The 27,122-nt window shown below is 41.4% G+C and overlaps 1 protein-coding gene across 2 annotated transcripts in view; it reads left to right on the top strand.

Moving 5' to 3' along the window:
- The window catches only part of PLD5 (phospholipase D family member 5), a 237,294-nt gene that overhangs the window by 128,016 nt on the left and 82,156 nt on the right, over positions 1-27,122 (top strand). Inside the window, exon 4 of one of the 2 annotated variants that reach the window (XM_047755409.1) lies at positions 16,560-16,671. In XM_047755409.1, the coding sequence (XP_047611365.1) occupies positions 16,560-16,671 (112 nt within the window). Of the gene's footprint in view, positions 1-16,559; positions 16,672-27,122 lie in introns of those variants that run through there. The other variant, XM_047755410.1, reaches the window with a different exon arrangement.

The following is a 27,122-nucleotide window of genomic DNA, read 5'->3' as shown; positions in this document are numbered from 1 at the left end:
CAAATGTTTACACACATGCAGTCTTGCTCCCGTCCCTTTATGTATCTGTCTGTCTGTCTATGTATCTATGTAGATACATAGACACACAACATACATATCCCTCTGGACAACTGGCATCTTGAATCTTGAATTCACAGGTAGTAACACGGTCTTGTCAAACCTACAGCCACTTCTGATTTTTGTTGATTGCTTGTTTGGTGGGTGTTTGGCCCCTTGCTTTTGTTTTAGTTGAAGCCCTGATGACGGGCAGCGTTCAGTGCCCTCACTCTGATGGTGGTGGGATACGCTCTGCCACCAGTCGGGTGGGCAGCTGCACCCACGTGTGACCAACATGCTCAGGCCCTGTCTTAGAGCCGCTCGTCTGTGCCAGGGCATATTCTTCCTGACTCTCAGGGCAGGCTAGGCAACAGAAAAGAGCTTTTGTTTCACCCAACGTATAAACCTTTTCCTTGTCATGTCAGTTTCATAGCTGTCTTCATGATCTGTTCCTAAATGGTGTTGTTGACATTTTCTATTATATCACGTCATATTTTGCTCCATCGTGCCTCTTACCCATTCTCAGGGAGCCTGCATTCTGGCAGGTCAGCCGTGACTCCACCCGCTTCGGGATTTCTCACTCCTAGTCTCCACCATCGCATTGACTCTCCGTCTTCAGTGCCTCTCTAAACCCACTGTTCCCTTCATTCCCACCTGTGCTGTTCCCAGATGAGTCTCCATTCCCTCTCCGAGTCCACTGAAGGAGACTTTTTCACTCATTTATCATGCAAACAGTCAGCATCTACTCTCCAACATAGGGGCTCTTCTAGAACCCTGGAGAATTCTCTCTTTTTTTGTCTTTTTAGGGCTGCACCCGAGGCATATAGAAGTTCTCAGGCTAGGGGTCGAATTGGAGCTACAGCTGCTGGCCTACACCATAGCCACAGCAACGATGGATCCTTAACCCACTGAGCGAGGCCAGGGATGGAACCCACATCCTCATGATTACTAGTTGGATTCATCTCCCCTGCACCAGAACGGGAGCTCCTGGAGATTTGATTTTGGTTAATGTCATTTCCATGTAAAAAAAAAAAAAGTCTGATAACAGTATCCAGTAATCTTGCAGCCTCATCATAATATTTCATTAGAATTTTTTGTCTTTATTACTCATTTTTCTGTAATCTAGAAAAAATAAACTCACAACAGTTCCTGCTTTTCATTTTGCCTGAATGGAGATGAGCATAATTGGTGGAGACCTGTTGTAATTAAGAGGTTGGTGTGCTGGTGCATTGTAATTCATAGGTTGGCGTGAGTGAAGCAGCCAGAGAAGGTAGGATGTTCTGGTACTACATGGAAAACGCATGTTTCAGGAGTTCCCTACGTGGCTCAGCGGTTAACGCATCCAACAAGGATCCATGAGAATATCCAAAAAGAATATTTGGAGAAGGGCTCAGGCTCTGATACTTTTAAATAAATGACTTGGGGATTCCAGGCAGCCAGGGTTGGGAATCACTGCTTTAAACCATCCCAGTCTGATAACCAGTGCGTGATTTCAATAGATCTCACAGTAGAGCTGGGTCGGTCCCTTTTCTGCTCAGTTTGTGAATTTGGTTTTACCTGTTTAGGTTTCATCCTGCTAATTCCAGTTGTTATCTCGGGGGTGACATATAAAGGTGGCAACTTCTGTTTGAATGTTCCGCATACTCCTGGCCTCTGGGGCCTGTGTCGGACTTATTCTCGGAGCTTTGCTGTTGAGCATCTGGCCAGGGAGCAAGCACCGAGGCTGCATGTGGGTTTGAAACCATAGATCCTCTTCTGCTGAATAACTCCAGTGCGGTGTCAGGATGAAGATACCATCGCCTTGCGGAAGGGGGTCCCTTTCTTTGAAATAGCATCTTTGGGGAGTTCCTGTTGTGGCTCAGCGGGTTAAGAACCTAACTAGTATCCATGAGGATGTGGGTTCCATCCCTGGCCTCGCTCAGCGGCTTAAGGATCCAGCGTTGCCGTGAGCTGTGGTGTAGGTCGAAGATGCAGCTCGGATCCCACATTGCTGTGGCTGTGGTGTAGGCTGGCAGGTGCAGCTCCGATTGGACCCCCAGCCTGGGAACTTCCATATGCTGCAGGTGCGGTCCTAAAAAGACCCCCCCCCAAAAAAGGTAAAATAATAAAATAAAATACATCTTTTCCCTGTTCCACAAAATAAACATTTGGCAACATTATAAGTTAGCATTCTCCTGTTTGAAATGTGGCCACAGAATAATTTTGAATGTGCCTTTCTTGAACAAACATGTATTATGGTACTGCTTACTTTGGTGGGGATACAAAATCAAGTGAGCAGTGATCCCTCCCCCTCGGAGCTCAAAGAGTAGTAGGGGGAACAAAGAACCAATGGTAAGAGGGCAGAGTGATGGAGCAGCCGTGCAAGGAGCTGGCAGTGCACAGGCTCCTGCAGCTTGGTCTCTGCTCCTGCCTGCTCCGCAGAGTCCCCTGGCACCTGTGGCTTAGGCCCTGCTTCTGAAGCAGCACTGAATTCCCGTTGCTTCTCTGTGCTTTCGTTTCCCCATCTGTTGAGTAATTCTAATTAGGCTCTTGCTTGCTTTCCAGTATATTTCCAAGGGAAATCATCTTTCTGATATAAACTCATAAGCACTGTAATTAGCAAGAGTTCAACCTCTTTGATTCTTTTAAAATCCAATCTCATAGACATGAATAAATCATGAACCCAAAGACATTCTTCTCAGTTATTTGCATCAAATAATGATGTTTTTTAAAAGTTGTTTTGTCTTAATTTTGTTTACCTATATGCTTGTTTTCTTTTTTCTTTTCTTTTTTTTTTTTTTTTTTTGGCTGCACCTGAGGCATAGGGAAGTTCCCTAGCCAGGGATCGAACCTGCACCCAGCAGCGACCTGAGCTGCTGCACTGATAGCACCATATCCTTAACCTACTATACCACAAGAGAACTCCAATTGTTTTCTCTCTAGCCCTTCACTCTGTATTTCCCACGGCCAATTTATGTTTTTGGAACTTTCTTTTAAAAAGAATAGGTTGGATTTTTTTTTTTTCTCATCGTAATAGGAATAGCCTCTTACTTTAAAAAATTTGGAAACTGCAAAGAAGTGAAAGAGAACAAAATCATCCATGTGATCCTCAACAAAAAGTGTTTAACAGTTTGATTAAACTGTATTACCTGTAATTTAACTGAAATTTTATGCGTAATTATATAGATAAGCTCATATAAAGAAATTTGTGTCTTAATTCAGAACTTAATGTCACTCCCTAAGCACCTCTCCATGTTCTCAGAAACCCTGATTGGCGGCATAACAGTACAATGCAGTGGATATGTCAGCTTAAATGTGTATAATTGTTTCTCTATTATCGGACATTTAAGCTATTTCCTTTTTCTGAAATAAATTCTACTGCAGTAAATATTTCTGTGCAAAACATTTTCTTTTTGTTCATGAGCTCAGGATTAGTTCTCAGAAGTGGGATTAGAGGACTAAGAAGTCTGAACTGCATTTTTCTTTTCTTTCTTTTTGACTTTTAGAGCTGACCTGCAGCATATGGAAGTTCCCAGGCTAGGGGTTGAATTGGAGCTGCCACTGCCGGCCTACACCACAGCCACAGCAATGCGGGATCCAAGCCACGCTAATACCTACCGGATCCTTAACCCACTGAGCAAGGACAGGGCTCGAACCTGAATCCTCGTGGATACTTAACCCACTGAACCACAACGGGAACTCCTGAACTGCTTTCTTAAGATCATGAGGTTTGGGGAGAGCATGTAGAAAACCCTCATAATTACTTCCTGGAGAAGCTGGGACCGTTGGGAGTGAGGGCTTGAAGGAATCCTGCCTCTATTCTATGAGTTGTTCTCTGCCCACTCTGAGATCGTGGAAGAGCAGGAGTGTTTGGCACATCCTGGTACCCTCCTTGCCCCAGTCACATCACAGGCCACCCTCCCCTGCAGTGCCATCCACACTCTTCCAGGTACTGCCGAATGTACTGTTAAAACCACATTGTCCGAGATCTTCAGCATCACTCATTATCAGAGAAATGCAAATCAAAACCACTATTAGGTACCACTTTACACCAGCCAGAATGGCCATCATCAAAAAGTCAACAAACAGTAAGTGCTGGAGAGAGTGTGGAGCAAAAGGAACCCTATTACATTGTTGGTGGGAATGTAAATTGGTGCAACTACTGTGGGAAACAGTATGGAGACTCTTCAGAAAACTAAAAACAGAATTACCATTTGATCCAGCAATCCCACTTCTGGGCATCTAGCCAGAGAAAACCATGACTCGAAAAGACACATGTACTCCAATGTTCATTGCAGCACTCTATACAATAGCCAAGACATGGAAACAACCTAAATGTCCCTTGATGGAGGAGTGGATCAAGAAGATGTGGTGCTATATACAATGAAATATTACTCAGCCATTAAAAGGAAAGAAATAATGGCATTTGCAGCAACATGGATGGACCTAGAAATTATCATGCCAAGTGAAGTCAGTCAATGAGACAACAACCTCAAATGCTATCACTGACATGTGGAATCTAAAAAAAGGACACAATGAACTTCTTTGGATAACAGATACTGACTTACAGACTTTGAAAAACTTATAGTATCCAAATGAGACAGGTTGAGGGGTGGGGGGATGCACTGAGGGTTTAGGATGGAAATACTATAAAAGTTTGGTTGTGATGATTGTTGTACACATATAAATGTAATAAAATTCATTGAGTAATTTAAAAAAAGAAAGAGTACATTGTCCACCTGCCTTTTGCAGCCAGACTGGACACTGGAGCAGCCTTAAAGCTACTTTCCAGTACTGTCAGCCCAACAGCTCAGATCCCTGTAATAAGCCTGCTGCTCCTGATATGCATTCCTTGCAATTTCCTGGCCCATATTGGCATGACGAGCTTCTTCATCTCTCTTCATCTGCCCCTGACAGGGATGGCTTTGTTCATACCCACGAGGAGCATCTTCGTGAATAACCATTATTAGGCAAGGCATTGATGATTAGCTGTTTAGAATAATTAAGTCCCTTAATGGGATGGAACCTGGACTCATGAATGGACTGGTGGCCTGCACGTCTACATGGCAGATACTCTCTGCTGATAGCAAGCGGGTAATCGTTGTTGCTCATGGCCCCCAAAGTTGGAATTCTCAACTCTGTTGCCGGGTGTGTCGCAGTCGAGTCCCCGAAGCTGAGATTGATTCATAACCTACAGGATTTTTGTGAACTGATGTCACAGCCAAGGATAAGGAATTCCATATTCCACGAGCATGTTCTGAAGAGCAGCAGGGGACTCTGGCCACCGTCAACTCTGGCCACTGTCCCCAATGCTACTCTTTCCCTCGGCCAAGCCTAACCATCCAGTTCATCACTACGCTGTCATAAATACCTGAGATTGTTCCTTTTTTGTGTGTGACTGCCATTGATGCTACTCCAGCTCAGGTCACATTATCTCTCACCAGGCTGCACAGCATCGTTCTGTTCCCATTGCGCCTCCCGTCTCGCCCTGTGTCCGTCCTTCTCCAGTTTGTTGTCAAGTGTTCTCATGCAGAACAAAAATACGATTGCGCCCTTCCATGGGTAAAATCCTTCAGAGGTCTACACTGCTTTCCAGATGATGTGCAGACTTTTTGCCCAGGCTTACAAGATCTTCATGACCTTAACCCTGCTTAACTCTCTGCCATAGATCTCCACCCGGAACATCCTTTCTTTCCTACCTTCCTTTGGGAACTTGCCCTGAGTGCCGTCGATGGTTTATTAGTGTCTTCGCTGTTGCCCCTTGCCCTGTACCTCCTCCAACTGGCAACGCATCAGACTGTATTTGCATATATGTCATTTATCTCCAACACTTACTAAAGTTCTTGGCATATGGCAGGCATCCAGAAAATGTGTGGAGTGAATTTGCTTACAAGACACTTTTCCTGGGCCTGGGGGTATTTGAGAGTAAAAGTTAACACTGACAGATACATAAGGAAGTAATATATTTATGTTTATGCCACTGGCAAGCTTTGTATATTTCAGTAAATTTAAGTAAGTAAGAAAATTTCAGTAAGAATTTTGTTTTGTTTTTGTTTTGGGTGGGGTTTTTTTGTTCTTTGGTTTTTGGTGGGTGTTTTTTTTTTGTTTTTTTTTTTTTTGCATTTTAGGGCCACACCTGTGGCATATGGAAGTTCCCAGGCTAGGGATCAAATCATTACTGTAGCTGCCGGGCTACACCACAGCCACAGCAATGCAGCATCTGTGACCTACACCATAGCTCATGACAGTGCCGGATCCTTAACCCACTGAGAGAGGCCAGGGATCCAATCCACATCCTCATGCATATTAGTTGGATTTGTTTCTGTTGTACCACAAGAGGGACTCCTAATAAGTGTTAAACTGAAAACAGTTTTTTTAGTGTCGTATGGAAAATTTCAGTAAATATACTAAATAAATAAAAGGTCAATCTTATAGATAATAGAGCTAGTTGGTTTAATAAATTAACTAGCAGATTGAGTCAAGAGGGGTTGACGTGTGGTTTTGTGTCCTAAGTCATGAATTAAAAAAAAAATCAAGGCAAGTATATCACTTTAAAAGGATACTGTGGCTTAAAATAAATACTGAATCTTTGTTTCTCATGACTGAATCATCAAATGTTTAAGCAGTCCTATGTCCCTTATGATTTGATTGGAACTTTTTTTTTTTTGGTCTTTTTAGGGACACACCCATAGCATATGGAGGTTCGCAGGCTAGGGATCAAATCAGAGCCCTAGCCACTGGCCTACACTACAGCTATAGCAACGCCAAATGCGAGCCACATCTGCCTCCTACACCACAGCTCATGGCAACACTGGATCCTTAACCCACTGATCGAGGCCAGGGATTGAACCTACATGCTCATGGATACTAGTCGGATTAGTTTCTGCTGAGCCACGATGGGAACAACCTGATTTAAACTTTTTAATCCCGTGTGTGTGCGTGTGAGATAATAGCCTACCTAAGATATAAACTCATAAATACACACACTCGAGCACACGTGCATGTAAATACATTTGCTTTTGTTTCTTTGAGGTTGATCTCTAGATGTGGGATTCCTCAGTGGAGGAAAGCAGGGTACCCGTTCCCTAAATCATTGGCAAGAGCAAATGCTGCCACTTGTAAATTATTTCCTGTCTCCTTCAGAGCAAAGACGTCTCTCTTTGATTGATTTGCTTTGTGCTTCCCTTGACCACATAAAGCATCTCTTTACATCCGCTGGTTGTGTAGCCTTGTTCTTCTTAGGCATACCTAGTCTCACACTTTGCCTTCATTGGTTGGGCTATTGGCCTTTTCCTATTTTCTTTAAAAATATTTTTATTTTTTCCGTTATAGCTGGTTTATAGTGTTCTTATAATTTTCTACTGTACAGCAAGGTGACCCAGTCACACGTACATATATACATTCTTCTTACATATATAGATGCTTCTTTTCACATTATCCTCCATCGTGCTCCATCGCAAGTGACTAGATAGGGTTCCCGGTGCTATACAGCAGGATCTCATTGCTAATCCACTCCCGAGCTTTTCTTGTTAATTTTTAATGTACTTTTGTAGAGGGCAGCTGTTCGCTCTTTGCTTCTCATTTGCGCAGCAAATATTTATTCCAAATTTTTACTGTGTTTCATGATCTTTGTGGTACCTTTTGTTCTATTTTTCTAACTTTTATAGTTCTAAACATCTTTTATTACTTCTATAGACCTAGCTTATTTGTTAAATTTCTGTGGCCAGTGCAACAAATTACCGAAGACTCTGGCTTGAAACAACATAAATTTATTCTCCTGCGGTTCTAGAGGCCAGAGTCTAAAATTAGTTTCACTGGATCAAAACCAGGTGTCAGCAGAGGGTGTTCCCTTTCAGAGGCTGCAGTGGTCACCATGTCAAGGGGAGAACACATGCCCACCCCTTCCAGCTTCCGGGGTAGCTGGTGTCCCTTGTTTGCTGCTCTGTCACCCTAGTCCTCAAGGCCAGGATCTTCAACTCTGTCCACTCCTCCTCCTCATGTGTCAGGGCCCTGTCTGCTTTTCTCTACCGAGATTGCCACTGGCGCTACTCAGATAATCCAGGATGACCTCCTCATCTCAAAATCTTTAAATTAATCATAGATTTTTTTTTTTTTTTGGTCTTTTTAGGGCTGCACCCATGGCATATGGAGGTTCCCAGGCTAGGAGTCCAATCGGAGCTGTAGCTGCCGGCCTCCACCACAGCCACGGCAACACGGGTTCTGAGCCGCGTCTACAACCTACACTATAGTTCACAGCAATGCCAGATCCTTAACCCACTGAACAAGGCCAGGGATTGAACCCTCAACCTCATGGTTCCTAGTCAGATTTGTTTCCACTGTGCCACCATGGGAACTCCATAGATTCTTTTTTTTTTTTTTTTTGTCTTTTTAGCTATTTCTTGGGCTGCTCCTGTGGCATGTGGAGGTTCCCAGGCTAGGGGTCCAATCGGAGCTGTAGCCACCGGTCTACGCCAGAGCCACAGCAACGTGGGATCCGAGCCACGTCTGTGACCTACACCACAGCTCATGGCAACGCCGGATCATTAACCCACTGAGCAAGGGCAGGGACCGAACCCGCAACCTCATGGTTCCTAGTCGGGTTCGTTAACCACTGCGCCACGATGGGAACTCCATAGATTCTTTTTTTTAACCTCCTCTTTCTTTTACTTTTAAGAAAAATATTTTTATTTAGTATAGTTGATTTACATTGTGCTCATTTCAAAATGTGACTCAGTTATTGGTGTATATATTATTTCTCAGATGCTTTTCCCTTACAGGTTATTATAAAATATTGAGTATAGTTCCGTGTGCTATACAGTAGGCCCTTGTGTTATTTATCTGTAATATATATAGTGTGTGCATATGTTAATCACAAACTCCTAATGTATCCCCCCCCTTTCCCCTTTGGTAACCATCAGTTTGTTTTCTATGTTTGTGGATCTACTTCTGTCTTATATATAATTCCATTTGTATCTTTTTTTTTTTTGTATTCCACATATGAGCAATATCATTGGATGTTTGTCTTTGTCTGGATTACTTAACTTATGATGAGTATCTCTAGGTCCATCCATACTTCTGCAAATGGAGTTATTTCATTCTTTTTTATGGCTAAGTAATATTCCATTGTATATCCATGCCATATCTTTTTTATCCATTCCTCTGTTGGTGGACATTCAGGTTGCTTTGATGTCTTACTGTTATAAATAATGCTGCAATGAACATTGCAGTGCATGTATCTTTAGTTTTTTAAAGAAGATATTCTGTCTTCTTGGATTGGAAGAATCAATATTGTCAAAATGACTATACTACCCAATTCAATCTACAGGTTCAGTGCAATTGCTATTAAATTATCAATGGCATTTTTCACAGAACTAACACAAAAAATTTTTAAATTTGCAAGGAAACAAAAGGCCCTCAATGGCCAAAACCACCCTGAGAGAGAAGAAAGGAGCTGAAAGAATCAGGTTCCCTGAATTCAGGCTATATTACAAAGTTGCAGTCATCAAAACAGTATGGTGCTGGCACAAAACCAAAAATATAGATCAGTGGAACATGATAGAAAGCCTGGAAGTAAACCCATGCAGCTATGGTCAATTAATCTATGACAAAGGAAGTGAGAATATACAGCAGAGAAAAGACATTCTCTTCAGTGATGTTTGTGTTGGGAAAACTGGACAGCTTCATGTAAGAGAATGAAGTTAGAACATTCCCTGACACCATGTACAGAAATCAACTCAAAATGACTAAAGACCTAAATGTAAAACCGGATACTGTAAAACTCCTAGAGGAAAACAGGCAGAACACTCTTTGATATAAATCACAGAAATATCTTTTTGGATGTCTCCTAGAGTAATGTAAATAAAAACAAAAATTAAAAAATGGGATTCACTTAAACTTAACAGCTTTTGCATAGCAAAGGAAACTATAAACAAATGAAAAGACCACCTACAGAATGGGAGAAATATTTATAAACAATGGGACCGACAAGGGATTAATCTCCAAAATATACAAACAGCTTATGCAGATCGATATCGAAAAATAACCAATCAAAAATGGGCAGAAGATCTAAGTAAACATTTCTCCAAAGAAGATACACAGATGGACAACAAGCACAAGAAAAGATGCTCAACATCACTAATTACTAGAGAAATGCAAATTGAAACTACAATACGGTATCACCTCAAACCAGTCAGAATGGCCATCATTAATAAGTCTTCACATAATAAATGCTGGAGAGGGTGTGGAGAAAAAAGAACCCTCCTACACTAATCACCTAACTCCTAAACTAATAAACTAACCCTCCTACACTAATAGACTAACAGTTTTATTTTACAGTGTTGGTAAAATAAAAAAAATAAATAAACACCTGATGCAGATGCCCAGCTTCCTGCAGGTGTTTGGTAAGGGGCTGTGTCAAGGACATGTAATGTCCTCTTCAGTGCTAAATCTATGATTCTACACTGCATGTCTCAGGTGACCCAACACCACAAGTTTGGGTTGCTTCCATGGCTTTGCTGTTGAGAATAGTAGTGCAATGAACATTGGGGTGCCCATATCATTTCAAATTATGGTTTTCTCCAGATAGATGCCCAGGAGTGGGATTGCTGGGTCATATGATGGTTTCATATTTAGTTTCTTGAGGAGCCTCCATACTGTTCTCCATAATGGTTGTATCAATTTACATCCCCACCAACAGTGTAGGAGGGTTCTTTTTTCTCCACACCCTCTCCAGCATTTATTATGTGAAGACTTATTAATGATGGCCATTCTGACTGGTTTGAGGTGATACCGTATTGTAGTTTCAATTTGCATTTCTCTAGTAATTAGTGATGTTGAGCATCTTTTCTTGTGCTTGTTGTCCATCTGTGTATCTTCTTTGGAGAAATGTTTATTTAGATCTTCTGCCCATTTTTGATTGGTTATTTTTCGATATCGATCTGCATAAGCTGTTTGTATATTTTGGAGATTAATCCTTTGTCGGTCCCATTGTTTGCAAATATTTTCTCCCATTCTGTAGGTGGTCTTTTCATTTGGAACAGTCGCTGTGGAGAACAGTATGGAGGTTCCTTAAAAAACTAAAAGTAGAACTACCATATGATCTAGCAGTCTGATTCCTAGGCCTATATCCGGGAGAAAAAAATGCAATTCAAAAAGATACGCGCACCCCAACACAAAGATTCTGTTTCACTGAGAGTTTCCGTGTTAAGACCTGACATCTTTGAGGCCCATTTTTTAGCTGCCTACAATGTAATTAAGGTTTTTCCACTCTAAGACTGTACATGTACAAGACTACACACACAGGTGCCTAGAATTTCTTGCAAGTGTTGGTGTGTTCTTACTCTTTCTGAGAACAGATTTTTCTGTATGGTATACTATAGGGGTATCTTTCACTTGTGCCTCTTTCAGACTGAATTAAAATAGCCTCTTTTAAATACAAATCATGAGTAGTACCATTTCAGGGTTCTCTAATAAGTCCCCTTGTCTGTTTATCCATTCCTGTGCTTTTATCATATTAATATGATTATTGCGACTTCATGGTTCTTTTTCGTATCTTTTTTTTGACCACACACATAGCATGTTGAATATCTCAGACCAGAGATCAAACCTGTGCCATAGCAGTGACCCAAGCTGCTGTAATGACAATGCCAGATCCACAACCTGCTGTGCCCCAAGAGAATGCTTGTGGTTCTTTTTAAATAATACTGAAGATATTTACAGTTATAAATTTCTGACACCAGATATTGCTTCATTTCATGGTTTTGCTAGGAAGGGCTCAACAGTTTATGGCTTTCTATAAAATAGGAAAATTCACATTTCTTTTGTCTTTCGATGTAAGGATGGTCTGAATTTTTAAATCTTCAAATAGATAAGGTTTGTTTTATGAGTTACATGTTAATGGTCTGTCTCTCATTTTGTTCCTTGATGAGCAGAGAATGAAGTCTGAGAATATCTCATTTTAATTATTGTTCATGTTCTCTTTTTGTTTGTTTGTTTGTTTTTGTTTAGGGCCACACCCACAGCATATGGAGGTTCCCAGGCTAGGGGGTCCAGTCGGAGCTGTAGCTGCCAGCCTACACCACAGCCACAGCAACCTCAGATCCAAGCTGCATCTGTGACCTACACCACAGCTCACAGCAGTGCGGGATCCTTAACCCACTGAGTGAGGCCAGGGATGGAACCCATGTACTCATGGATCCTAGTCAGGTTTGTTAACCACTGAGCCACAGCAGGAGCTCCTGCAGGCATATTTGTGCTTTGAGATATTTCTTCCATTGGGTCGTCAGGCCCCTAATTTGGGCCTGAGCAGCGGCCATAGTGTTCTTTAATTACTCTTCTAATTTAGCTCTAAAATCCGAGTATTAGTGCAGCCGCCTCTGACTGTCCTCGAGGGCTGGGACTGCATTTCAGTGCCATCTCCTGTCTTCTCGGGTGACCTGGTGCCCGTGGTGTTCAGACATCTCTCTTGTTGGATCCTCTTAAACTTGGGGGAGGATTTCTTCCCGAAATGCCCCTTCCTTTGCAACATTAACAGAACCAGATGTTTCTGCAGAGAAAACGCCACTGCGTGACCCTCAGCCTATCACTTCATCTTCTTGGGCCTGCGTGTCCTTGTGTATAAAGCGGGGAGGTTAGTAGACTCTTGATCTCAAAGGACATCCTCAGTCTCAGTAACCGATGGGTCTACATCACACGTCAGTGATTTTTCACTTAGGTTGTGTAGACCCCTGGGGGTCCTACACAGGTGGGCAGCAACAGACCGATGGAGATGGTTAGCTGAAGTTTCCAGGCGAACAGAGAGCTTGACTGTTTAAACACGAGTGACTACTCAATATTCTGTAATAACCTCTATGGGGAAAGAATGGAGATAAGTCTATACATATATGAATATGTCTGTATGTATTTACACACATATATATATTCACATATATATCTGTAATGTGTAACCGAATCACCATACTATACACCTGAAACTAACACATTATAAATCAAGTATGCTCCAATATAAAATAAACATCAAATTTTTAAAAATCCCTAGGTTTGAAAACCACCGCCTTATTCTACATCATCTCCAGAATTTATCTTTGAGAGCACGACTTACTTCTGATTTCTCTTCGGTGTTTTTGTTTTCTCCTTTTACAATTTATTGTGGCCTTTCATCCTTCCCATGAGTTTTTGGGGTCAACAGGAATAGGCAGTATCCGTAACCCCTGTGTAAACAGCCTCTTCAGAGTCACCAAGAGGCCGGGCTGGGTCTCTCTTCTTGGGGTACAGCCCCCTCTCCAGGACCATACTGTTTATCAAAAGGTTTTTGCCATCATCGGAAAATAATTGGTTTAAAGTAGGTCAGCATGCCAGAGCCACTGGCTAATCTTCAAGATGATTTATTTAGGTTTGTTTTTTGCTTTTGTCTTTTTTATAATGATTTTCATTTTTTCCATTACAGCTGATTGTTTATTTAAGTTTGAAATGTTGAGTAAGGTTGCGAGTAAGGTTGTGCACCAGAAAGAACACATCTTTAAACTGTCGACATTTAAAAGCCAAGGGGCTTTTGTTATTCCTTTATGAGAACACAATGAGTGAATTTAACTCAGGAAGCAGTAGACCTTGCTGCACAACTCAGCAGAGCGTAGGTATTTCATACCTTTGCAAGTAATTTCATTTTGAATATCCTTGCAAAAAATGTGTGGACTGAGAGATAAGACGCTGAAAACAGGGGAGATTTAATAGAAGTTCTGCTTCAAGCCCAAATTCATTACAGTGAGCACTATAATTAAAAATTTCGAGAATCTTTGATGTAAGTAATCAGCACATATTGAAGTAAAAATAAGCCTTATTTAATGACAGTCTGCCACGATCTGTAGCTTTTGGAGTTTCTATTTTTCATTCGTGTTTGAGAGTTCTGGCCTTCATTTTAAATCTCACAAAAATCACACAGTGGAAATCAATTTTAAGGCAGAGAGCCAGAAATACAGATAGGTTAGAAGATCTTTGGTGTTTCATTTGTGCTAAATATATTGTTGACCAAGATCAAAAAGAAAGAAAAAAAAAGCATTTGTTTAAAAATACCAGCTCACTAACCATGGGGTCTCACAGAACATACAAGGTACTTAAGCATTTCCCTGCGTAAAAGTGAAAACTGCAAAAAGCTGATGAGATGACCTGAGTCTGCACTCCAGAAATCTGGGTTCTGCAGAAATCACAAGGCTGCATGCAGGGCTGTGTGATGAGAGTGTTTTGCACAACTCTGCAGTGACAAAGCAGCCAGAGAGGAGGTTGTGTGAGCGGCATTGGTCTGCAGGAAAACCCACCCCCTGCCAAGTGCATCTTCCCTCCTCACACTCTGTGTCTGAGCCTCTCACTGCCAAGCCCTCCCTTCTCCACTGTAGGTTTCAAATTTACATGGACCCTGAAATCAGCAGATTGGCGCCTGTTTTTTTTTTCCTGCCCTTCACTATCTCCTCATATGTGTCTCTCCCTCTCTCTCTCCTTTCCCCTCTTTATTAAAAAAGCAATTTGTAGAGTTCCCATTGTGGCTCAGCAGAAACAAATCTTAACTAGCATCCATGAGGATGCAGGTTAGATCCCTGGCCTTGCTCAGTGGGTTAAGGATCCAGTGTTGCTGTGGCTGTGGTATAGGACAGCAGCTGCAGCTCTGATTTGACCCTTAGCCTGGGAACCTCCATATGCTGCAGGTGCGGCCCTAAAAAGCACCTCTCCCCAAAAAAATTTGCAACTGCCTAATGCACTTATTGAACACACCTCCTAGGAATACCTGGTTTGTGGAAAGTTGCCTTCAGGCTCTGTGGGCTCTAGTCATTTTGATGTGTTCCACTTTGGGCAACCTTTATCAGCACACTAAGTTAAGCAAAAAGGAAGCCTCCTTGCCTGACATGGGGTGCAGCTCCTCTTTCCTTTAATACCCAGGGGTTAGGGAACTTAGCTGCACTGCCGCCTCCAGGCAGGAGCATGGCTGCTGTCAGCTGTCACCCTAGCACAGGCACACCAGCTCCCTCCTCCTTAATGCTCCAGAGCTTTAGGGTTTAGGTCTTTGGCTTCTTTCTCTTCTAAGGCTGCATGGCCAGAATCACTGCTGTACCTTTATATTTCATCTGTTTTCTTTTCTCAGTCCCCAAAGCATTTACACACAAATCATTGTCAATAATCCATTCTTATCAAAATGAGACTCTGCCACTTGAGGGCCATTAAAACCAAAGCCTTGAAGTTCCCGTCGTGGCTCAGCAGTAACGAACCTGACTAGTATCTATGAGGATGCCAATTCGATCCCAGGCCTTGCTCAGTGGGTTACGGATCTGGCATTGCCGTGAGCTGTGGTGTAGGTCGCAGAGGAGGCTCTGACCCCACGTTGCTCTGGCTGTGGTGTAGGCCGGCAGCTGAAGGTCCACTTCAACTCCTAGCCTGGGACCTTCTGTATGCCACAGGTGCAGCCCTAAAAAGAGACAAAAAACAAAAAACCAGAGCCTTATTGCCTGATTGGCCTCTGAAGGTATTTGAGTTTGTGGCTGAATAACAAAGATCTGAAAAACCAATAAAAGAAGACCAGTTCCCTCTAGTGATAAAGAGAAGGAGTCTATGAAGACATACAGGGAAAATAAAGAGGATAATGTCGCAGCCCACTCACCTGAGATGACGCAATGACTGTGGACCTAGCGCTGTGCAGAATTGCCCCGAGATTAAAATGGACAATAAAAATAACACGCTTGCAAAAATCTTAGAAGGAAAGCCTGGACTTTTCAGTTTGTTTTTTCTTTTAGTTCTGTTTAGGCTGGGCTGGTAATTATAGATTTCTAGGCAGAGCATGAGTTGAATAAAAGATGTTTTAAACACGAAGGTGAATTCAGGCAAATTCCTGATAAGTAACCTTGATTCCCGCCCCTGTAAGAGTTAACATTCAGGGATACTTACCTACTACTGACTCTTAATCCTTGCAAAAGCCTTTGAAAGTAAATACCAATACTGTCTACATTTTACTGAGGAAGAAACTGGAAATTAGTGAGATTAAGAAACACAGCTCGCAAAATCAAAAATCAGCTGGAATCCAGGCCTCTCTGGACGCAGTCACAACTGTTTAATATTCTTTGCCTCTTCGTGTGTAGATAACTTCAGAGCTGGTGAAAAAGTAAGAGTAGATTTGCATTGTAGCATTATTACACTCATTGTTACATTAGTGTAATAATAATCGTAACATTATCACAGTAATTGTTGAATTACCCTCATTGTTGAATTGTTGTTGCATTAGTGTAATAATAATTGCAGCATTATTATACTAATTGCTGAATTGCACAGTACTCAAAAAAAAAAAAAGGTAATCTATGTTCCTGTGACTTCTCTATTTCTGTAAACTCTCTTGAAAAGATTTTCCATGAATACCAAGTGTCAGAGTGCTTGCCTTTTACAATTTGTATGAATGGTTTCAAGGTTCAGTGTTTATTGATTTTAATTTATCCATTTCATTATTTAAATAGGAATATTTAAAATAGCATTCTGGTAGGTTTTCTGACTTTATTTCTGAATATTTTTTCTAGGGTCAGCGTCTTTTCGAAAAGTTGCTCCAACTGACTTCTGAAAGTGTTGAGATCAAGCTAGTGAGTGATGTAACAGCTGATTCAAAGGTATTAGAAGCCTTGAAATCAAAGGGTAAGGCCAAGGTTGACATGGTACCCTCTGCGTGTACCCTCTTCCTGTACCTTTAATTCTGCTTAGAGCAATACATGATTTCTTTATAATAACACACTTGACTTAGCACACTTCTTATTTCCCCTGATTAAAGCCTTTAAATGAGAGAACGAATTAATCACTTTTCCTGGGGTTTTTGAAGTCATGCTGCTGCGTATTAGTTTATGCAAAATAATCTACTAGCCATTAGATCATAATTAACCAGAAAGCAGAATCCTTCCTTCTCTGAACCTTGAAATGATGGGATTAGGGGAAAGAGCCCCTGCTTATCCGAACAAACATGGGATTTCTGGTTTTCTCTTGCCCATCAAATGGAATTTCTCCTCATGCTGCATATTCTGTGAAATAATATGGTCAAATGTAGGCGTCTATGCAGCACTGCTTAATTGCGGACTTTTAAGAGAATTCCACGGGAGAATTCCACGGGTATGACCACTGTGCAGTTTGACTCATGATCCCTAAAGACTGAGGGTCATTATCAAATCCATCTCTTCATTTTTCTCTGTCTTTCCTAACTGAATTCTCAGTTCCAAAGAGTTTTTACTGCTCTATAAAAATTTCTGCCCTAAATTTACTGTCCAAACTGTAAGGCTCTGAAAGGAATTGGCAGGTGTGAGCCAGTGAAAATGTTCAAGCTGCTGGCTGTCCCCAGGAGAGGACAAGGTGTTAGCCCCAGCGAGAGTAGGGACTTCACCTGATGGCATTACATCTCACAGGTGCGCTCATAATACACACAGGGCACTTTGGCTTGTCACCTTTGCCACATTATTAATTAAAAAAAAATTGAATAGGGAGTTCCATTGGGGCTCAATGGTAATGAAACCCACTAGCATCCTTGAGGATGCGGGTTTGATCCTTGGCCTCGCTCAGCGGGTTAAGGATCCGGCGTTGCCGTGAGCTGTGATATAAGTTGCAGACACGGCTCGGTGGCTCTGGTGTAGGCCAGCAGCTATAGCTCCAATTTGACCCCTAGCCTGGGAATCTTCATAGGCAGCAAATGCGGGCCTAAAAAAAGGCAAAAAACAAACAAAGAAAACCCCAAAGTGATAGGCAAGAATTAGGTTTATTAAGATAGGACGCCTAAAAAAAAAAAAAAAAATCTTAGGGAGTTCCCTTTGTGGCGCAGTGGTTAACGAATCCGACGAGGAGCCATGAGGTTGCAGGTTCGATCCCTGGCCTTGCTCAGTGGGTTAACGATCCGGCGTTGCCGTGAGCTGTGTTGTAGGTTGCAGACGCGGTTTGGATCCCACGTTGCTGTGGCTCTGGCATAGGGCGGCAGCTACAGCTCCAATTCGACCCCTAGCCTGGGAACCTCCATATGCCTCGAGAGCGTCCCAAGAAATGGCAAAAAGATCAAAAGAAAAAAAAAAAAAAAGATAGGACACTTATGAGAAATGCAAGTGGGCAGGCCCAGAGGCTCTGCCCCCCGGATCCATTGGGCTACAGTTTTGTCATCCAAGGGGAGTGGGGGTCAAAAAAGACTGCTTCTTCCTCTTTCTTGCCAGTAGCTCCTCCTTAGTATTCAGAAAGGTGTGTGTTCAAATCAGCAGAAGGGTGGTCCTCAAACTCCTGCCCTCGGTCTGAGTCTGAAAGCAGGCCTCATCCCCTCCCCCACCCAAGGACCCGAGGCAGTTCTCGCACCTCCACTAGTCCAGCAAGCCTGCCTTGTTCTGATGGCTTTCTTGAGCAATGATTAACTCGCAGTGGTCTCCCAACGTCCCCTGGGTTTCCCTCTCTATCTATGGTCCCTCATTGGGACTTCTTCACTGACCTGTGCCTACGCCATCCCTATCACATCCGGTTGTAGGCCTGCTAATCTGTGACACCAGGCAGGCGCTGCTGGAATGGGACTTTTCCAGCACTCAAAAAGCAATGAAGGTTGAGAGGACAAAGACCCCTGTGGCCTGGGATCACTTATGACAGACTTGCCAGAGAGCAGGCACAGGGCAACAGAGGGAATGCCGCTTATGATTTCATGTCTCAGAATCCCAGTCTCTTCACCTGGCACCAAATGTACACCAGTATGTACACCTTCTGGATGATGGAGAGCAGAGAAGATATCCTCGCTGGACATGACACCGTGCTTTCTGGGCATACAGCAAGACAAACGGAAAGCCTTACCCAATTTTTACATCGGGGACTCAGAGCAGAGTTGGTCTAAGCAGACATCAGTCTTGGGAGAATCATGAGCTCATGAGTCTGTGAGACCAGCTTGAACAACAGGCTTATAGGACCTTGCATTCTACCTGATCTTCCTCCTTATAACAAATTACACAAAAGATAGAGACAAAGGAACCCAGCCATCATCTCTGGGACCAACGCTCGAAGCAGAAAACAAGAGTCCTCAACAAATCTTGACCCAAGTCAGGAGACCAAAGGAACAAGTTCACAAAAGTGTTTTCTCCTGCTCATGGAGATGTAGCAAAAGAAAAGGACTCACACCACTCACACTTCCACCAGACCCAGCAGGCAGAGATCCAGGAGGCTGATCTGACATGACTCCCCATCATGGGTCAGAGGTCCCAGGAGCGCTCCACCACAGCAGCCCCAGGGCAGGCAGTGACCTGCCAGTGAAGAGCCCCACACTGGGCACCAGAACTCTAGAGATGGGACGCTTTATCCTTCTCCCCTCTAGATTTTTTTGCTAGTCTAAGAAATACATTGACCTAAGGTAGATTAATGGGAAAAAATAAGAAATTTTGTAGCTGTGGGAACCCTAGAGATAGGAGACTGCCCAACAGTCAGGCAGTTGAGCTAAGAATGAAAGGGGTCTGGCGAGGCTCAGGACCTGGGACTTCAAAAGAAAGGAAGAAAATCCGCAGGAAGATGGGAGGAGCAAATGTTTGGTAACCAAATGTTTGCCTTGCCATGCAGATAAGTCTTGCTGATGTAAGAAGTTTTCTATGGTAATACCTTCCTTCTTGGTACAGGCTCTCTGTCCAAACTCTTTCAGGCAGTTAAGGGAGAGGTGAAAACAAACAAGCAAACAAACAAAAGTACATCTTTCTGAGCCTGTTAGGCTTGGAAGCTCCTAATAGTAATTCATAGTTGAGGCTCATGTATCCTGCTCTGCCTCAGTATTTTTATAGGATCGTACAATTTTATAACTCGCCTGCTGGCTCCCTTGTTATTTTTATTCCATTTGTTTAAAAAGGAAAAAAAGTTGGAGAAACAAGTTCAAGAGATGTCCACTGAGCTGCACCCTGTTTCATGGTTAATGGTTGGAAGTGTCACATGCCCCTTGCTTGTCTCTGCAAGAAGAGCAACAAAAACTCTTCCAAGAGTTCCCTTTGCGGTTCAGTGGTTAACGAATCCGACTAGGAACCATGAGGTTTCGGGTTCGATCCCTGGCCTCGCTTAGCGGGTTAAGGATCCCGTGTGGCTGTGGCTGTGGCTGTGGTATAGGCCGGCAGCTACAGCTCTGATTAGACCCCTAGCCTGGGAACCTCCATATGCTGTGGGTGCGACCATAGAAAAGGGAAAAAAAAAATTTCTATATTCTGGATTCTTTTTTAAAAGTTTAAATTATAGTATCAAAGCTGTCAACTTGAAGATTCAATAGGTTAGGTGAGCTAAGGTTTTTCTTGTGAGGTTTTCACCCAAAGGCTATTTCACAACTCTGATAACATTTTTCTAATAACACTTTTCTGATAACACTTTTCTAATTGAAAGTTGAAAAGGAATGGCCATTCAAGTATATGTGTAGGTTAGCCAACCATCAACCACCATCAACCAGTGATGAACTCAGAGTTTTAGAAGCCGGTGATGTTTTTGTCCTAGGGTATTTTATCTTTGTCAGAACAGTTTATGAACATTTTATTGAGAAACTCCAGTTGTAGAAGAAAAGATTTCCCAGAGTACAAACCTCCCTGTAAATATTTAATGGTATTTAAATTTTTTTTGGCTACTAAGTATAAGGCTTCTATTTCATTTCAAAAGCAAAAGTAATTCCTGCTAGATATTAGTGAGAAACCCCTTGTATTCTTTCTCTAATTAAACAGACTTTGATTTAAAAACAGTTACCTAAAATTTTAGGCCAATTGAGAAACCTGGGAAAATAGATAGAGAATTCGTCCGAGCTTTCAGGGTGAGTCGTATTTTCTGAACGCTCTCGGATTAGATTTGAAGCCCCTTGAGGCATTTCTTTTCACCACCCACAAATAGACACTCGTGCATATGCTGGAAGCAGTGTAACATCTGCAAGTCTAAAATTGTGAGAAGTTGAGAAATCTTAACTGTTTTCTTCCGTGCCAGTCAGGACTGCAGGGGTTTTCTGAATAAATGGTTCCCATTCTCCCCACTGGTAACCACAAGGGGAATGAGACAAAGTGTGTCCCTCCCACGTGCCTGTGTGGGAAGCATGTGAAACACATCCTTGGGTCACCACCATCCTTGATGGAAGAGAAACAGAACGCCCACAGCTTTCAAATATAGCAACAGGCATGACAGCCGTCACTCACCACCCACCACCCAGATCACTGTTAGTGCTCCATGGGCCTTTTCCGAAAAACGACAACAACAAAAAAAACCACCCCAAAACAGCTTTCTTGTGTTACCAACAAAGTAACAAACAAACAAAAAACCCTGCCATCTTCAAAAGCTGTCTGCTTTCAACCTGTTCTAAGTTATGCAGTCGGAGCACCAGTGGCGCAATCGGTTAGTGTGTGGTACTGATATAAATTATGCAGTCAATCCACATTGATTTATTCAGACTGTGTGCCATTACATAAAGTTCTAGTTCTCATTCCATATTTTTTTCCTTTTTCTTTTTTTTTTTTTAGCTGAGATATAATTGACACATTTTTGTATGAGCTTCAGTTGTGCAACATAATGATTTGATATTTGTCCATACCCTTAACTCTTGAACAAGGTGGGAGTGAGGGGCACTGGCCCCAGCGTAGTTGAAAATCTATATATAAACTTACAGTCAGTATTTTTTTTTTGGTATATTAATCTTTTTAAAATGTTCTATAATGTATTTTTTTGGCTGAGCCCACAGCATGCAAAAGTTCCCAGGCCAGGGATTGAACCTGAGCCATAGCAGTGACCCAAGCCATAGTAGTGACAGTGGCAGATCCTTAACCCACCAGGCCACCAGGGAACTCCCTACAAGCCAGTCTTTTGTATCCATGGTTCTGCATCTGCGGATTTAACCAACTTCAGATCATGTCGTACTGCAGGATTTATGGGGGAAAAATCCACATGTAAGTGGATGTGCACAGGTCAACCCCGGGTTCACGTGTCAACTGTATTGGGAGATGATCACCGCAAGACGTCTAGTTAACATTTATTGCCAGATAGAGCTACAGTTTTTCCCTTGGGTTGAGAGCTTTTAGGACCTACTGTTTTTAGCAACTTTCAAATATGCAATACAACATTATTAACCAGAGTTTTTATGCTGTGTATTACACTCCATGACCTATTTATTTTATAATTGGAAGTTTGTACCTTTTCACACCCTTCACTCGCTTTGCTCACCTCCATTTCCCCACCTGACCATCTCCAGTCTGTTCTTTGTATCTATGAGCTTGGTTTTTTGCATTTGTTTTAGGGTTGGTTTGTTTTTGTGTGTGTGGTTTGTTTGGGTGGTTGGTTTTGGTTTGGTTCATAGATAAGTGAGATTATACAGTATTCGTCTTTTTCTGTCAGACTTATTTCACTTTGCATAATGTCCTCAAGGTCCATCCACATTGTCGCACCAAGAGCAGGGTTCCCTTCTTTGGGCTGAGTAACATTCCCTTGTGTATGTATGTCACATTCTCTCTACCATTTCTCTCTCCATCTGTGGACACTTAGGATGTAAGCGTTGACCATGGCTTGGCTGTTGTAAATAATGCTGAAGTGAACATAAGGGCACGGTTATATTTTCTAGTTAGGATTTTTGTTTCCTTCAGATAAATTGTCAGAATAGGTCCAGGTCGTATGGTGGTTATATTTTAAATTTTTTGAGGACTCTCCATATTGTTTCTGACAATGACTGTACCAATTTACATTCCCACCAACAGGGCACAAGGATTCCCCTTTCTCCACATCCTTACCAACACATATTTCTGTCTTTTTTATAACAGCCATGCTAACAAAGGTGAGGGGATATTTCATTGAGGTTTTGATGTGCTTATTATTCTTGGTGATTGGTGATATTGAGCATCTTTACATAAACCTACCGGCCATCTATATGTCTTCTTTGGAAGTAGGATTATTCATATCCTCTGCTTATTGTTTAATCAGATTGTTGCTATTGAGTTGAATGAGTTTTTTATATATCTTGGCTATCAACCCCTTACTGGGTAAATGATTTACAAAATATTTTCTCCCATTTGGCAAATTGCTTTTTGACTTTGTTGATAATTTCCTTTATTGTGCCGAAACTTTTTATTTTTTAGTTTTTAGTTTTTTTGTCTTTTCGCCTTTTCTAGGGCCACACCCTTGGCATGTGGAGGTTCCCAGGCTAGGGGTCTCATCGGAGCTGTAGCCACCAGCCCACACCAGAGCCACAGCAACGTGGGATCTGAACCACGTCTGTGACCTATACCATAGCTCACGGCAACGCTGGATCCTTAACCCACTGAGCGAGGCCAGGGATCGAACCCACAACCTCATGGTCCCTAGTTGGATTCGTTAACCACTGCGCCACGATGGGAACTCCCCGAAGCTTTTTAGTTTGTTGTAGTACCCCTTGTTTATTTTTGCTTTTGGTATCTTTACTTTTGGTGTCAGACTCAAAACATCATTGCCAAGACAAATGTCAAAGAGCTTATTGCCTGTGTTTTTTCTTTTAGAACTTTTATGATTTCAGGTCTTATGTTAAAGCTTTTAATCCATCTTGAGTTAGTATTTGTGTATACATCTATAGTCCAGTGTCATTCTTTAATGGGTGGCTGTCAGTTCTCAACATCTATCGAAGAAATTTTCCTTTCTCCTTTGTATAGTCTTGGCACCTTTATCATAAATTAATTGACCATATATATGTGGGTTTATTTCTGGGCTGTGTGTTCTGTTTCATCCGTATGTTTTTAATAATGCAATGTGGTCAGATCAAATATCACTCCCCTCATATTATTGTGTAGACAAGGAGCTTGTACTACACCAATGGATATGTAAACATTTTAATTTTCATAAGGTAGAACATCAGATTCCTTCACCAGCTTCTTCTGTAGTCATTGCCTGAAGCATTTTCTCATATTAATTAGAGAAGCTACTTCTTTTAAAAATGTCTCCGTTTTCCTTTCGTTATCAGTGTTCTCTCTTGCTCCCTAAGATCGTGATGTCTTCTCTCTTACGATTCTTGCTTTTCCTTTCCTTTCCATGGTCTGGACACATTTTCCATTTCAAATTTCCAAGTTTATCGAAATGAAAGATGATTTAGGCACCTCATTTGGTTACACACCGAGGTGTTTGACAGGTGCAGTGCACTGTCATTCATCAGCAAGATGTTCCGCTTACAAACGGAATATTTTTTCTGGGTTCTGGCCCGTGGTTGATCTTCCTTGTGCCTAAGTGAGTTGTCTCATTTTTCAGAATGTACATTTACATTGCTTATTTGAGATTTTTCTTATGTCCCAAGGTACACATGCATCCCCATGAACTCCTCTCTTAGGACTGCTTTTGTTGCACTCCACAGATTGTGGGATGTTGTGTTTCCATTTTCATTCGTGTCAAGGCATTTTTTACCTCCTCTTTGATATATTCGTTGACTCAGTGGTTGTTTGATATCATATTGTTTCGTTTCCGTGTGTTTGTGTTTCTTCTTATCATGTTTCCAGTTTTATACATTGTGGTCACAAAAGATGCTTGATATGATTTCAATCTCTTCAATTAATCGAGTCTTGCTTTCTGACCTAATACGTGATCTATCCTGGAGATTTTTCTGTGTGTCTTTGAAAAGAATGTGTATCCTGCTGTTTGAGTATGGAATGTTCTGTATATATTTATTAAGTCTGTCGAATTTAATGTGTCATTTAAGGTTGATGTTTTCTTAAGCATTTTACGTCTAGATGGTTTATCCATTGATGTAAGTGGGGTGTTTTTTTGTCTGTTTTGGCTTTTTGGCTTTTTAGGGTCGCACCCATAGCATATGGAAGTTCCCTGGCTAGGGGTCAAATCACAGCCATAGCTGCCGGCCTACACCACAGCCATAGCAACTCGGGATCCAAGCCAAGTCTGTGACCTGTAGGGTCACAGCAATGCTGGATCCTTAACCCACTGAGCAAGGTCAGGGATCGAACCCAAGTCCTCATGGATACTCCTTGGGTTCGTTAACCCCTGAGTCACGATGAGACGCCGGAAGTGAGGTGTTAAAGTCCCCTATTATTATTGTCAATTTCTCTCCTATGTCTGTTTATATGTGTGTTATGTATTTAGACACTTCTATGAAAGGTGTCTACATATTTACAAATATTATACTCTCTTGTTGGAATAACCCCTTTATAATTACGTAATGCTTTTCTTTGTCTTTTTTTATAGTCTTTTTTTAAAATTCTATTTTGTCTGATAGAAGTATAGCTACCACAGCTTTCTTTTCATTTCCATTTATATGGATTCAGTCCATGTGTGTCTTTACATCTGAAGTGAGTCTCTCATATAAGCAGCATATATATGGGTCGTGTTTTTTTATCAATGCAGCAACTCTCTGTCTTTTGATTGAAGTATTTAGGCCATTCCCATTTAAAAATAACTCTTGATAGCTCTATGCTTGTTGCCATTTTGTTAATTGTCCTCAGGTTGTTTTTGTAGTTTTCTTCTGTTCCTTCCTTCTTCTCTTGCTTTTTTCCCTTGTGGTTTGATGCCTTTCTTTAGTGTGGTGTTTGGATTCCTTTCTCTTTATTTTTGTGTATCTATTATATTTTTGGTTTGTGGTTACCATGTTCAAATATAACAACATACATGCATACATGTATATAGTTATATGTATATATGGTCACTTAACCTTGATTGTATTCTACAAGGTCTGCATTTCACATGATTTTTCATGTCATAGTTTGTTTTTTTCGTTGTTTCCTTCATTCATTATTGTAATTATAGTTGATTTTACCGCTTTTGTGTTTTTAATCCTCAAACTAACTTTCTAAGTAGTTAACTATATTTGTCTTTACCCGTGAGATTTTTTTTTCATGTGTTTTCTTCTTTCTAGATATGGCCTTTTCTTTGTCATTTAAAGAGGTCCCTTTAACATTTGTTGTAAGGCCAGTGTACTGGTGATGAGCTCCTTTAGCGTGTGCTTGCCTTGGAAACATTTATCTCTCCTTCCATTTTGAATGGTACCCTTGCCAAGTAGAGTATTCATAGTTCTAAGTTTTTCCATTTTACCATTTTGAGTATATCACGCCACTGCCTTCTGGCCTGCAAAGTCTTTGCTGAAAAATCTGCCGAGAGCCTTAGGGAGGTTCCCTTGTACATGATAAATTGTTTTGTTTTTTTTTTTTTTTCCTAACTGCTTTTAAGAGTCTCTTTTAAATTTTACTTTAGGAAGATGGCTTTTTCTCACTCGGAGCCTCTGATTGAGGTATTAGCTCCCAACATAGATCCTTTATGCATCAACTTTTCAATGACCATTTCCATTCCTTGACCTACATTCTGTGTCATAAATAAGTTACTGAATTTGAACTCCAAGATTACTCTTTCAGTTTTCAGGCTTCCTCCTTCCAGTGAGCACTGGCACTGAAGGAGAAGCCTTTCAGGAGCGCTCTTTCTCCAACTCCCTGTCTTGGTACATATGTAAATAGCTGTGTGGCCCCAAGAAAGAGAAGTAAGAGAGAGGATGTAAAACCACGTGCTGCAGCCACAAACCCCTCCGACCTTATCATCTTTTATTACAACCGATGAGCTCTTTTTAGATCATGTTGCTTCTCTGTTTAGTGTTGGATTCTTCCTTTTCACACATAATTGAAGATGTATAATGTAAGCAATTTTTTTCATGGCAATTTTTAAATTTTTTACCATTTTCATTGAAGTGTAGTTGATGTACAGTGTTGTGGTAGTTGCAAGTGTACAGCAAAGTGATTCGATATATATACTCGTTTTCAGATTCTTTTCCATTATAGATAATTACAGGATATTGAATATGGATAAAGTGCCCTATGCTATACAGTAGATCCCTTTGTATATCTATTTTAAAAGTAGTGTGTATATATGGATCCCAAACTCCTAATTTATCTTCCCCCATCTGCTTTGGTAACCATGGTTGTTTTCTATGTCTGTGAGTCCATTTCTGTTTTGTAAATAAGTTCATTTTATCATTTTTAAATTATAGCCCACATATAAATGATGTCATATGACATTTGTCTTTCTCTGTCTGACTTACTTCACTTAGTATGATCATCTCTAGGACCATCCATGTTTCTGCACATGGCATTAGTTCCATGTTTTTCATGGCTGAGTAATATTCCATTGTATGTGTACCACATCTTCTTTAT

This window comes from Phacochoerus africanus, chromosome 12 (assembly GCF_016906955.1).
Source record: "Phacochoerus africanus isolate WHEZ1 chromosome 12, ROS_Pafr_v1, whole genome shotgun sequence".
In the NCBI taxonomy this organism is placed as follows: domain Eukaryota; kingdom Metazoa; phylum Chordata; class Mammalia; order Artiodactyla; family Suidae; genus Phacochoerus; species Phacochoerus africanus.
This window is presented reverse-complemented; position numbering and strand designations above follow the sequence as displayed.